General features: G+C 42.1%; 1 protein-coding gene and 1 long non-coding RNA gene across 4 annotated transcripts; one reads left to right on the top strand and one right to left on the bottom strand.

Annotated features, from left to right (window-relative positions):
• Positions 1 to 4,023: 4,023 nt before the first annotated feature.
• LOC125981197 (histone H3-like centromeric protein A) lies at positions 4,024 to 8,535 on the bottom strand. 3 transcript variants are annotated; one of them, XM_049741090.2, is made up of 5 exons: positions 8,371 to 8,535; positions 5,483 to 5,694; positions 5,277 to 5,419; positions 5,119 to 5,193; positions 4,024 to 4,660 (listed from the first exon to the last, which is right to left on the bottom strand). In XM_049741090.2, exons 2-5 carry the CDS (start codon positions 5,688 to 5,690, stop codon positions 4,535 to 4,537), a joined length of 552 nt encoding a protein of 183 aa, XP_049597047.1. In that variant the 5' UTR covers positions 5,691 to 5,694; positions 8,371 to 8,535; the 3' UTR covers positions 4,024 to 4,534. The 3 variants fall into 3 exon arrangements, with proteins under 3 accessions (XP_049597047.1, XP_068507720.1, XP_049597056.1); XM_068651619.1 differs by lacking the exon at positions 8,371 to 8,535 and adding an exon at positions 8,213 to 8,333; XM_049741099.2 differs by lacking the exon at positions 8,371 to 8,535 and adding an exon at positions 8,201 to 8,315.
• A 31-nt stretch (positions 8,536 to 8,566) lies between these two features.
• On the top strand, positions 8,567 to 11,433 carry LOC125981313 (uncharacterized). Its single transcript, XR_007485896.2, has 2 exons — positions 8,567 to 10,241; positions 10,309 to 11,433. It is a non-coding gene; the product is annotated as an uncharacterized lncRNA (long non-coding RNA).
• The last annotated feature ends 202 nt before the right edge of the window (positions 11,434 to 11,635 follow it).

The raw sequence follows: 11,635 nt of genomic DNA, 5'->3' as shown, positions 1-11,635 counted from the left end.
TGCATAAGGCTTTTGCCACTGTGAGTGCATCAGCATGTTTGGTAGGAAATGTTTCTACCCATTTAGAAAATGCGTCTATTATGACTAAACAATATTCTTTCCCTTCACATTTATGTAATTGGATATAATCCATATGTATTGTCTGAAATGGATACAATGGAGTCGGGAATTTCCCTCTCTGAGGTCTTAAATTGCCTTGTGGGTTATGTTTAGCACAGATCAAACACGCTCTGCAAAATTGTTTTGAAAAAGCTGCAAAGCCGTACGTTGTATAAATAGCTTCAACTTGTTTCACCATACCCCCCGTCGAGACATGGGTGACCCCATGACTCGAAATAACAGCCCATTTGAACAAGTTACGAGGCAAGACAGGCTTGCCCAAAGGTCACACAAAATGACCAACAGCGTTTTTAGTTGCACCCCGTTTTTCCCAAGAGAGCCGTTCCTGGGAGGGGCTCTGAGACTGCATGTCAAGCAACACATCAGGGGGGATGTGTGACATCGAATCATGAGCCGTGAGAGACGAGAGGACATGGAGCAGGCCTTCTGCAGCGGCCTTCGCGGATTTGTCAGCAAAAGCATTACCGAGAGAAACAGGATCAGAGCACGCAGTGTGAGCAGCACACTTGCAAACCGCTACCTTTAAAGGTAGCTGGACAGCGTCCAAAAATTGAGCCAGTAATGTGGAATGGGCGACGGGCTTCCCTGCAGAAGTTATCATGCCACGGTTGCTCCACTGCTGAGCAAACACGTGTACTGTAGCAAAAGTATACTGACTATCAGTCCAGATAGTGACGGATTTGTTTACAAACAATTTGCAGGCCCCAGTCAAAGCAATGAGCTCAGCGGCCTGTGCAGACATATTGGATGGCAGTTTAGCAGCCTCCAAAACCATGTCGGCAGTAACAATGGCATACCCAGTAAGGGTCACACCAGATTCATTTTTCTTAGAAGACCCATCAACAAAAAACACATGACCATCTGGCAGAGGCGTATCTTCCAAATCAGGCCGAGCCTTTGCAATTTGTTGGGCAGCATCGACACAATCATGGAATTCGCCATCGCCAGGAAGGGGAATGAGAGTGGCAGGATTGAGTGTCGTGCATCTTTCAACGGTCAGATGTGTCTGAGACAGCAACGTAGCCATGCAAGAAAGATGACGCGCAGGCGACAGAAAAGTCACTCACTCACTCACTCACTCACTCACTCACTCACTCACTCACTCACTCACTCACTCACTCACTCACTCACTCACTCACTCACTCACTCAACCACTCAACCAATCAATCAATCTCACAGGTGTTAATTAAATCGCAATTACATTGCAAGCAATTTAAACTCTAATGGAATATGTGGATGTCCATATCCGTTTCATCAAATTCCAATCCAACTTTACCTTTGTATAAGGCACAGGTGTCAAATTGTGCTTCATATACATGTGCCACGACTCGAATCGCAAATTATCTTCACCTCTAGTAATATGTTAAATTTCAAATATTAGACCAGTTTTCACTTGTCTGATTTGAAAGCGAGGTACACGTCAGCTTGTTCCGCAGCCCCCACAGTATGAGGCGCTCACACATCTACTCGGGTATGACAGTCATACTGGCCCTCCAAAAGAAGCCATGACTAAACCTCGGCCCGCGAACAAATGAGTTTGACACCCCTGGCACAAGGGTCTTCCCATTGATCAATCGCGTATCTTAAATCATGCTTTTCCTCCTTTGAAGCGACTATGTACTTCAAACCCAAACGGCACCATTTTATAGGGAAAAAATTGTCGAATTTATTCGTTGTCGACATAATACTGGTCGCAAATTTGCATGTAGAGCATTTTTGAGTTGTTGATCATAGACATCAGTTGAACACTCTTTCTGGTCTGTGTCTAAAGTCTTCAAACAACTTATCTTGTTTTTGTTTAGTTCGGCCGAACTAATGTCTGTGTAATTTGCTCTACGTTGGAATTTTATTTTTATCCTGCCCAATAGTTGGTCAATTTATATTTGTAATGGCACCCCGTTATATTCCAATGGACGGTCCTGGTGATCAAAAGAACTCCAGGTGCCTTTAACGCTTGCCCAATGTTTGGTTAAGGATGCCATGAAAACCTGTTGTACTTCATCACCTCTCAAATTATAGGAAGCAATGAGTTGTTTAATTTGGGGTACAAAGACGGAAAGGATGGTTCGCTTTGCCGTGCCACAACATCTGTCTTTGTAATTTGATCATTTTTCTCATCTTCACTCATCACATTCTCAGCTGCGGGTCTTAAGCGAGCTCGCGCTGACACTGTGTCATCATCTTCCTGTCTGTGCAACAGCAAGTTCTTTTTATCTTTTCTTCGTCGTCCTTATCTTTCAATTTCCCTCACATCTGGGAAAATGAGAATGCAATTTTGCTTTTTAATTTTTTAATTTTAAGTCTTGCAAAATTTCTATATCCTTACTGCACCGAGATAAACTGTTAAACATATCTTAAAAAATAAACAAACAAAAACAATCTATGCTCTTCAAAATGGGACCCAAATGTCAGATTACAAATCAAACCCCCTCCTTCACTCTCGCATTTTTCGATAGAACAGTCTACTTAGCTAGACACCGTCATATCATACTAAATAATGGCCTGGAAATTAAATATAATGTTGTTGCTGTGGTCCCTCAAAACATGTGACTAGAATTTGGACAATTACTAACCCCCATCAATCGACAAATTATCTCCTCACTAAAGTCCCAGCCTGTTAACCTATCTGCATCAAGAAGACATTTGCAATGCAGGAGATAAGAGAATAACAATAAACAAAATAAACCCAAACCACACTCAAAACCAAATAAACTAGGCCCATGACCTATGTAGACCAACACAGTACTCCAAATATTTCCCCATTAAAATGTAAGCCTTATTGTGTAGAGCACCATTGATTTCTAATCATTGACCGAAGTTTATCCTTAATTCAATCCCAATCACGAATGCCCACTACTTAATACTTTACTTGGTGTCCTTTTGATAAAAAGTGCCCCCCTTGCAATGTTGTTTTTAACTCTAAGTGATTCAAATCTTTGACTTGTCCTTACATGTGTCCTTGTATAGTCTTATGTCATAACCAATCAATAATTTAATTTTATCCAATACTACAATGTATGTTCTCTCCTACTCTCACATTTTTATGAGGGCTGGGCACTCACCTCGCTGGACGAGTTTCTGCCCACAACCCTCAGATTATTCTATAATTTCTAATTTTTACATTTAACAACGCAAATCTGATAAACCATTGTCTAGCACACCGTTTCCGTGCACCAATTTAACGCAATTCCATCCTTTATAACGAACTGATACACAAAGACAAACATACACATAAACAAACACACGGGCCCACAACATAGACATGACAATCTTCCCAGCTGATAACAAGGGGGGGGTGTCAACAATTGACCTCAAGTCAAAACATAGCAAGGGGTGTTTTACGACTTTGTGTAGGATGGGACAAGCTAGGTTATTTATTACAGGTTGCATTCCAACATAAGCATAAGACTAATCTAGCTAGGTTATTTATTACAGGTTGCAATCCAACATAATCATACGATAAAGATAACCTGGAAAACCCTGACAGTTTTCTTTCTAGAAAAATTAACAAATGTCTCATCCGAGTATTGTTGGAGCAGTCATTAGGTGCACTCCTTCCAAATAAAAAAAGTGGATGTGGTATGATATTACTGTAGCTGCCACATAGTATTGTCGGACCAAAGACATGATGTTAATTCAGACTGCAGAAGAGGTGGACTTTAAAAACTTTCAAAAATATGACCCAAGATACACTATCCCAGGGAATCATTTAGTGATCTAAGCCCCCAATTCCAACCCTTAATGCTGAGTGCCAAGCAGAGAGGCAACGGGTCCCATTTTTATAGTCTTTGGTATGACCCGGCCGGGGTTTGAACCCACAACCTACCAGTCTCAGGGTGGACACTCTACCACTAGGCCACTGAGCTGTCTTACTCAGGTAAGCTCTCAATAGAACCAAAAATATTTAGTTTTTTTAGAAATATTTTTAATGAAAATACTGTCTTACGATGAACACACGTCACACAACTTTATATATAGAACAGAAACACTGCACTACAGATAAAACACAAACACTGCAAACAGTAATTGAAGAGGATTTCTAATATACAGGTTGGGTTGAGTCGAGTGGTGACCGTGAAACGTTTGAGTCACCAAGGGGCTATCATCTTAATCAGAAATGTTGCCCGCGGGTACATCAGGCCAGCTGGATGTCGCAGGGAAAAATGGTGACGCGTGTGGATGACACTGCTTAGTGAAGCTTAGCACTCACATAATTGGCTGCCTGGTGAAGAAGTGGGCTGGGCCAAGAAATTATCCACTCTTGTCACATAACTTTAGATATAAAACACTTCACTATATATAAAACACAAACACTGCAAACAACAGTAAATTAAGTCGATTTCTACTATAAAGGTTGGGTTGTGTCGAGTGGTCACTGTGAAACATTTGAGTCACCACGCGGCTATCATCTTAATCAGAAATCTTGCCCGCGGATCCGTCGGGCCAGCTGGAGGTCGCGGGGAAAAATGGTGACCCGCTTGGCGTGGATGGCGCACAGGTTGGCATCAGAGAACAGCAACACCAATAAGGCCTCAGCCGCCTGTAAATATCCCAACAAGTCGTCAATGTGTAAGCCGACCCAAATATCCCGCTGCGTGCGGCGTCGGCAAGGGCAGCGCAGTATTTTGGGTTGCAGTGAGTCGGCAGGCGGAAGTGGGGCATCACCGATTGTCACTTGCGTACACGCTAGAGTTGGTCAGGGATCGTTCAATGTCCCAAATGTTCACCTAACCTTCACCAACTTTTTTAGGAAGTTCTTGTTGTCGCAATAAAATTTTGACCATGTTAAATACTCCCTGTTCAAAACTTCCCCCGCGAGAAGAAAAGTACAGGTGAACATTTGCCAAACGTTTGGTCACTGTTTGTCGAACGTTTGCGACCTTCAACAAACCATAACGAATATGCAGTAATCACTCCATTTGAAAACAGTCGCAATTCTTCATCGCTCAGTAGGATAGAGACTTTAGTATGACATTTGGACCTCCCCGGCGACTTTACCTCCTGAAGCGCCATCAGAGCGAAGACCTGCCATCTGAGGGCACTTCTGCCATAAGACTGGCACACCTCACGGACCTGGGTGTGTGGGAGGGTGGCTACATGTCAAGGCAATGATCTAACAAGCTTACGGGCTAACGTGTGAGCTGGTAACACCTTACCAGGCGAGAGAAGGGCGCTTTACCGATGAGGAGCTCCGTGCTCTTCTGGAACTTGCGGATCTCCATTAGGGCCTTGGTCCCTGGCCGGTACCTTCGCCTCCTGGGCGGCGTGGGCAACGGGGGCGGCGGCGCAGGCGGCTGCGCTGGAAATACAAAAACCTTTACGAACGTGTCATCAAAATGGGACAACGGCGCAGTGAGCTCACCATTCCCAGATGGGCCCGGTTGCGGTGACTGCGGCAGGCGGCGCCCTCTGGGGGATGCCCGCTGTGGTGACTGCGGCGGGCGGCGCCCTCTGGGGGATGCCGCAGAGGATGTGCGTTGCACGCGGGGGGATGGCCCAGGCAGTGGCTGTGGAGGACGGCGGCGTGGATTGCCGCCTTTTCTTCGGCTGGACAAGGAGTTGTGGCGCATGATGCTAACCACAAACAGGACAACAAATCATCTTATGGTCATGTCGTACATGGCTAACTACAGCATACATATGTACATGAAAGACACGCAACAACACTCAAAGAGCTAACATGCAATAGCATGTCCACTTTACAAGTGCTACAATTAATCGAGTCATCAACAACTAATCACTAATCAAACTCATTGAACTACTTCGATCACTAATGAATTGTTTAGACTAGAGACCTTGTTCAAATTCAACTTGTCCAAAGCCTCAATAGGATTCGAGATGAACAGGGGCCTGAAGACCACGAGAGTACATTACATGACAAAATATTGAAGCCGTTTGTTCTGCTCTACACAGGACAGTACGCCCTATTGGACCGCGGGTTTTCTGATTTAATACTTTAAGTTACACAGATGCATTTACAGACCACCATGTGTATTTGCCTGTCCGAGCAGGAGGAACACCCACTCTCTGCGAGCTCATGTTCAGTCGCTGTTGTGCTTCGGCTGGCACTCACGTTGTTGCAACTGTAGCTGGGTAAAATTGCAGCCAAGGTTGCCAGGACTGTGCATTACTGATTACTTGAGCTTCTTATCACTTGTTATTGTTAGCTAAAAAGATCACTTTTAATTGTCGCCAGTCACAAGTTACGTTTGAGAAGCTCAGATGCAATTTAAAACTTTTACTGCTCCCTATTATAGAAGAGATCAGAATCATACCTCTCAACCCGTGTTAGTCACTCTAATAACCATTGCTTTAAATCCTTATTTTTGCCAGGAGAGGACCATTCATAGTCCTGGTCTCATGAAATTAAAATGAAAAACATATATTCAAAATGCAAAACGGTTGCGTCCTACACCCTGCCAAAAGAACTCCGGACATCACGTGACTGATCCCATTTCTTTTCGTTTATGCACACATCTTAACTGCATAGTCGCGGCAGTTAAAATAAATATAAAATAAAATTGCAGCACTAGATACAATGGTAATATTTAAATTAAATGCATAGTCGTGGCAGTTAAAATGAATAAAATAATTGTAGAACTACATACAACAGTAATATTTACAAAATAAAAACTTCTTGGACAATATGCATCATAATTAGCGGTTCAAAGGTAATACATACTGTACTATGCATCGTGGGCAATGTAGGCTGACTAGAAAGCTTCAAAATGTACTTACTAGAGAACATGTAAGCTAAAAAGACATTTTACGCGCATGTGACAGTCACATTTTGACCTCACAGTGTAATTTCTTTATTGGTCACAAGCAAATTGATTAAAAAGATGAGTAAAACATGTTGGAACATGATATTGTTGGTCATATCTTACAGTTTACATGTTGACATAATGTAAATGTACACTGGTTGCACCAGTTATGTTTTTTTTTTTTTAATCTCACTATTTCACTTGTGAAGTTCAGAACTGCTAACTAGTTCACTAGTAAGGTATATGTTCACTAGTACCATTAGTTGGGATCTTCCCAGCCTCACTAGCTGACTTGTGGGGTTCAAAATGTTAACTAATGAACTAGTAAAAGCACAGGGATTTTCCTTTCTGGCTCACTAGGTCTGACTAGTGAGTCAAAATGCCTTTCACTCGTTCACTATCTGCGTCACCAGTTAACTAGTCACTCTGGACTGAACTAGTTCACTAGAAAGAAAACGTGTTTCACTAGTTAACAAGTGAGGTTAAAATTACACCAGCTAGTGGACGTGTTTACTAAGGTAACATTTTGAGCCTCACTAGTTACCTTGTAAGGTTAAAATAGATGGTGAGTAGCAAAGTGGTCTGTGCATTCACGAGTAAACATGTAACCCATAATTTGGTAAAGTCGGCATCCACTAGTTCTATTAGGGACATTTTTTACCTCACTCGTAGAACTGGTTAAGTGAAAAAGTCGCACTAGTGAAAATTTGGGGCATAACTAGTTAACCAGTATTTTTCTACAAGTTGGATATCAAGGCTTCAATGGGCTTGCACTAGTTAACTTGTCAGTGTTTTATTTATCATTAGTTAACTGGTGGGCATTTCAGCTCCTATTAGTTAACTTCTGCAGAAAATCATAGGTCACTAGTTAACATGTTGGAATAATTCACGTTTGACTAATTTACATGCTGCTGAAAATGAGTGACTGGTTAGAGTTTCTGTGCAACTCGTAAGGCAAAGTGCGTAACTCGTGTGGCTCAATGTCCAACTAATGTTGAGAAAGACCGACCTAGTGAAAAACACTGTCTAATATCAAGGATATGGAATAAATGATCAAATTGCTTGCCATACATAACAGCCCCCACAGTAGAACCTGCTGCCACCCCCAGGTAAAATTGCCTTGCAGTGAGGTGACATTGCAGTAAAAACATTGCAGCGACATAACGTTGTTGCAGCCGTCTGAAAAGCTGTTTGGGACGGGTCAAAAGTGTCATTTTCCGTCTGTAGAGTTTAGAGTAGTAAGTCTGAAAGCAGGCAGAAACGTCATGTGACATACGACAGTATCCTCGTCGTCTCACATACTCGCACATACTTACACAATTGTTTACCTTTCAGTTCAGTGCGCGTGTCTTCTTTTTATTCACTTGGTTATTTGCTGTTCAAATTTCACAAGTCAGGAGGTGGCGATGTGTTGTGACGTCGTTATATCGTCCGCTACCACGTGAGCTATGCAAAAAAAAGTTAACTTTGCGTTTTTACAACTTACCTTTTTCGTCGTTTGAGGTCGTGTTGTCGCTGTGGCTCTTCAACTTGCCAGGGTGTGTACGGGGAAGGTCCGAAAAAAGTGGCAAAAAGCAACTTTAAAAGCAGCCAAATCGAGTAGAAAACCAGTCCAAATTTAAATGTCGCATCCCTTAGCCTTCGACCAATCCGCGTGCAGCGTCAATGCTACTCAGTGGGGCGGGCTAAGTGAGGCGTGAGTGTCGGGGAGTGCTTGAAAACCTGACCGTCGCCACTCAACGGGGTGGCATCAGAAGTGACTGAGCCTCCAAGAGAAATTCATAGATATGGAAATCATCATGCAATGACAAAAAGAAAATATTAAAAAGCAAGGGCGTAGGTTTATACAAGGATGGTAGGGACAGATCACAACCAGTTTTTGGGGAATACAAAATAGTCCTTACCAAAATAAAATAGTAAATATTAATATTTACTATTTTATTTTAATACAGCGAAAATCTACATTTATTAATGTAATATTTCAGTATATTACGCAGTGGTAGCATTAATTGTCATGCTGTCATGTGTTATCCTGGTCACTTCCTGTTTTATTGTGTAATTTTCCTCTCGTTCCAGTCGGTGTGTCCTTCCCCTGTGCGTCCGGTCACGTGACTCACTGATTCCAAGTGTGTGCAACTGTGCCAATGACCAACTGTCTCCACCTGTGTTCCCCTCCTTCTGTGTCCAGATAACCCGCGCCTTTCCCCGTGTCCAGTGCCAGTGCGTCTTGCCTTGCTAGGAACACTAGCGATCACGAAACCCTCGAGTTCCACGTAGAAGCCTTTTTTGAACGACTTTGATCACCTATGTTAACTTGGTTACATAGTTATCTTGGCTATAGTATTTCCCTCTGTTCGAGGCGCTTTGATTTCCCCTTTTTCACCCTCGGTTCGAGGCGCCTTAGTTTCCCCCTTTTTTCCCTCATATTGAGGCGCTTTTTGTTACTACTGCCATTGGAGAAAATAAACAAATCTTTGGACTTTGGAAACTCTGCATTTGAGTATACATTATATACGATTCAAGCACCTTAACCCTGACAGGAAGAATTGCCAGTGCTGGCTCTCTCCCGGCCCCGGTTGCATTGCCTGCTGAAACAAGAGCGCTGCTTATGGGGGTCTCTTCTGTCTCAGCAGTGGCCATTGTTGTTTGATTAGTCTGTTTGGGAATTATTGCATTGTTAATATGGAGAACAGTAGGATGCTTCATTTGACAGACATAGCACATTAATCTCCTTTTACAATTTTTGCTTAAATGGCCTTTCAACAGGCAACCAAAACAATGTCCATGACTTCTTAAGAATTCAACCTTGTTTTCATGTGCCTCTGCTTTGAAAAATGAGCAATCAATCAGAGCATGTCTCCCTTGGCAGAATCCACAGGAAGAGATGTTAGAACTGGGTGAGGTTTGAGGGGTTACTGGTAGACGAGCTGATTGCCTTACAGTGTTTCCTTTTTGTGTGTTCACTGCCACTGAAGTAGCAAAACTGCTGTTTTTACCTTTGATTGATTTTGGTTGGAATCTCGGAATGGGCCTTTTTGTGGGGTTTTGGTCTTGAATGTCTCCAAATAAGGGATCCAAAGGCATCTTAGCATGTTTTTCCACAAAATCCACAAGGTAATGGAATCTGATTCTACTTCCAGTTCTCTGCTGTGTCTCATAGGCTGTGGCCCGCCATTTTTCCCTGAGCTTGTAGGGCAGTTTGGATGCGATTAATCTTAGATTTGTTGGGATCTCAAGTTCCTCTAAATACTGTAAGTCTTGCATTCCATTACAGCATCCTCTTAAACACATTGCATATGCGTGCATCATTTTCCCATCCTCAGCTTTAATCGCTCTCCAATTCAAAGCTTTCTCCAGGTAAGCAGCAGAAATCTTTACTTCATTCCCAAAGTTCTTTTTTAACAGGTCTCTTGCTTCCTTATAGCCCCTGCCTCCTCCCTTGTGCAAACAGCTGCGAACCAGATCTCTAGGCAAACGAGAAGTGAACTGTTCGAGATAGTATAGTCTGTTTTGATCATTTTTAGTTTTATCTTCAATTAAGTGTTCAAATGCATGAATAAACGACTGATATGCCAATGGATAACCATCAAAAACATGTGTTTCTTTCACAGGTAATTTAGATACATTTTGCTGTGAGACAATGAGTTCTGCTATATCATTTTGTCTTTGAATAACTACATCCAAATTACCAGGGGTAGCATTAACACCCTTGCTTGAGTAGCCATAACACTACCTGTTTGTTTGTCTCTATATGTCTTTGTGTCTCTGTCTCCTAAACTGACTGAATTTTTTTTATGATTTTTGGGGCCTTTTTATAGACTAGTAATACACAGGTGTGAAAAATAAATGTAACTATCTCCCCAACCTAGCAATCTAACGAGACACCTGGTAGCATTTTTAATGTTTTTAATTGGCCCCTGTGGATTCCCCTCTCAGAATACCTGAAGCAGTGGGGCAAACAAACTTCATCATTCAAACTAAGTGTGTGAAGGGAAAATGGTTGTTCCCTTTTCTGCAAGGAATTGCGTATTTTGTATAGATCCCCTCCACCAAACAACAACCTGGGATTATTTGATATGAAGTATGTACATATTATATTTTGCAGATGAATTGTCAAATATTTGTTGAGTGTGTGGGGCGGAAGATTTGGAAGAAGTAGTCGATTGGGTATGACCTGACAACGTCCGGATGAGCTTTACACTTTGTTAAAATGTATATTCTCCTTTTGTGCCCCACAAATAGAGTGCTCCTTTTGCTGCATGTGGTACCATTCAAAATGTGTGGGTGAACCAAATGTGGAGAAGGATTACTGTTGCCCTTTGTGTATTTGGCCTTTTTTTTTTTTCTTTTTATTGAAAGTTACGTATTGCCTTCCTCACCAAGCTACTTAAATAAAGATGTTTACCTGATCTGTTAAGTTGTATTCCATTCGGAGTTCTCCATCATGAGCAATTGGTCAAGGGAGACAGCTTCCTCGTGCGAGTCTAATTTATGTTGTATTGTATTACATTATGTTTGTGTTACACAAGTAAAATTCACCTTTATTGACTTTTCAGTTGTTTGTCTCTAATTATTCATCACATTTTAATGGCCCTTACACTACTATTTCAAAATCCATGCAATGACATCATCCCTGACATGGTGGTGCAAACAAACTTGAACATTGGGCGCACGTGTGTTCAAATGCCTCTAAAGACTTTTGAATGTCAACATTGTGCAAAGAGTGCTCTGATATTAAACTTAACAGAACA

This window comes from Syngnathus scovelli, chromosome 1 (assembly GCF_024217435.2).
Source record: "Syngnathus scovelli strain Florida chromosome 1, RoL_Ssco_1.2, whole genome shotgun sequence".
Lineage (NCBI taxonomy): Eukaryota > Metazoa > Chordata > Actinopteri > Syngnathiformes > Syngnathidae > Syngnathus > Syngnathus scovelli.
This window is presented reverse-complemented; position numbering and strand designations above follow the sequence as displayed.

Coding starts and splice junctions, on each gene's coding strand:
- LOC125981197 (XM_049741090.2), bottom strand. CDS start 5,690: ATGCGCCACAACTCCTTGTCCAGCCGAAGAAAAGGCGGCAATCCACGC. Junction 5,420..5,482: donor ACCGGGCCCATCTGGGAATG/GTGAGCTCACTG, acceptor TTGTATTTCCAG/CGCAGCCGCCTGCGCCGCCG. Junction 5,194..5,276: donor AAGCGCCCTTCTCTCGCCTG/GTAAGGTGTTAC, acceptor CCACACACCCAG/GTCCGTGAGGTGTGCCAGTC.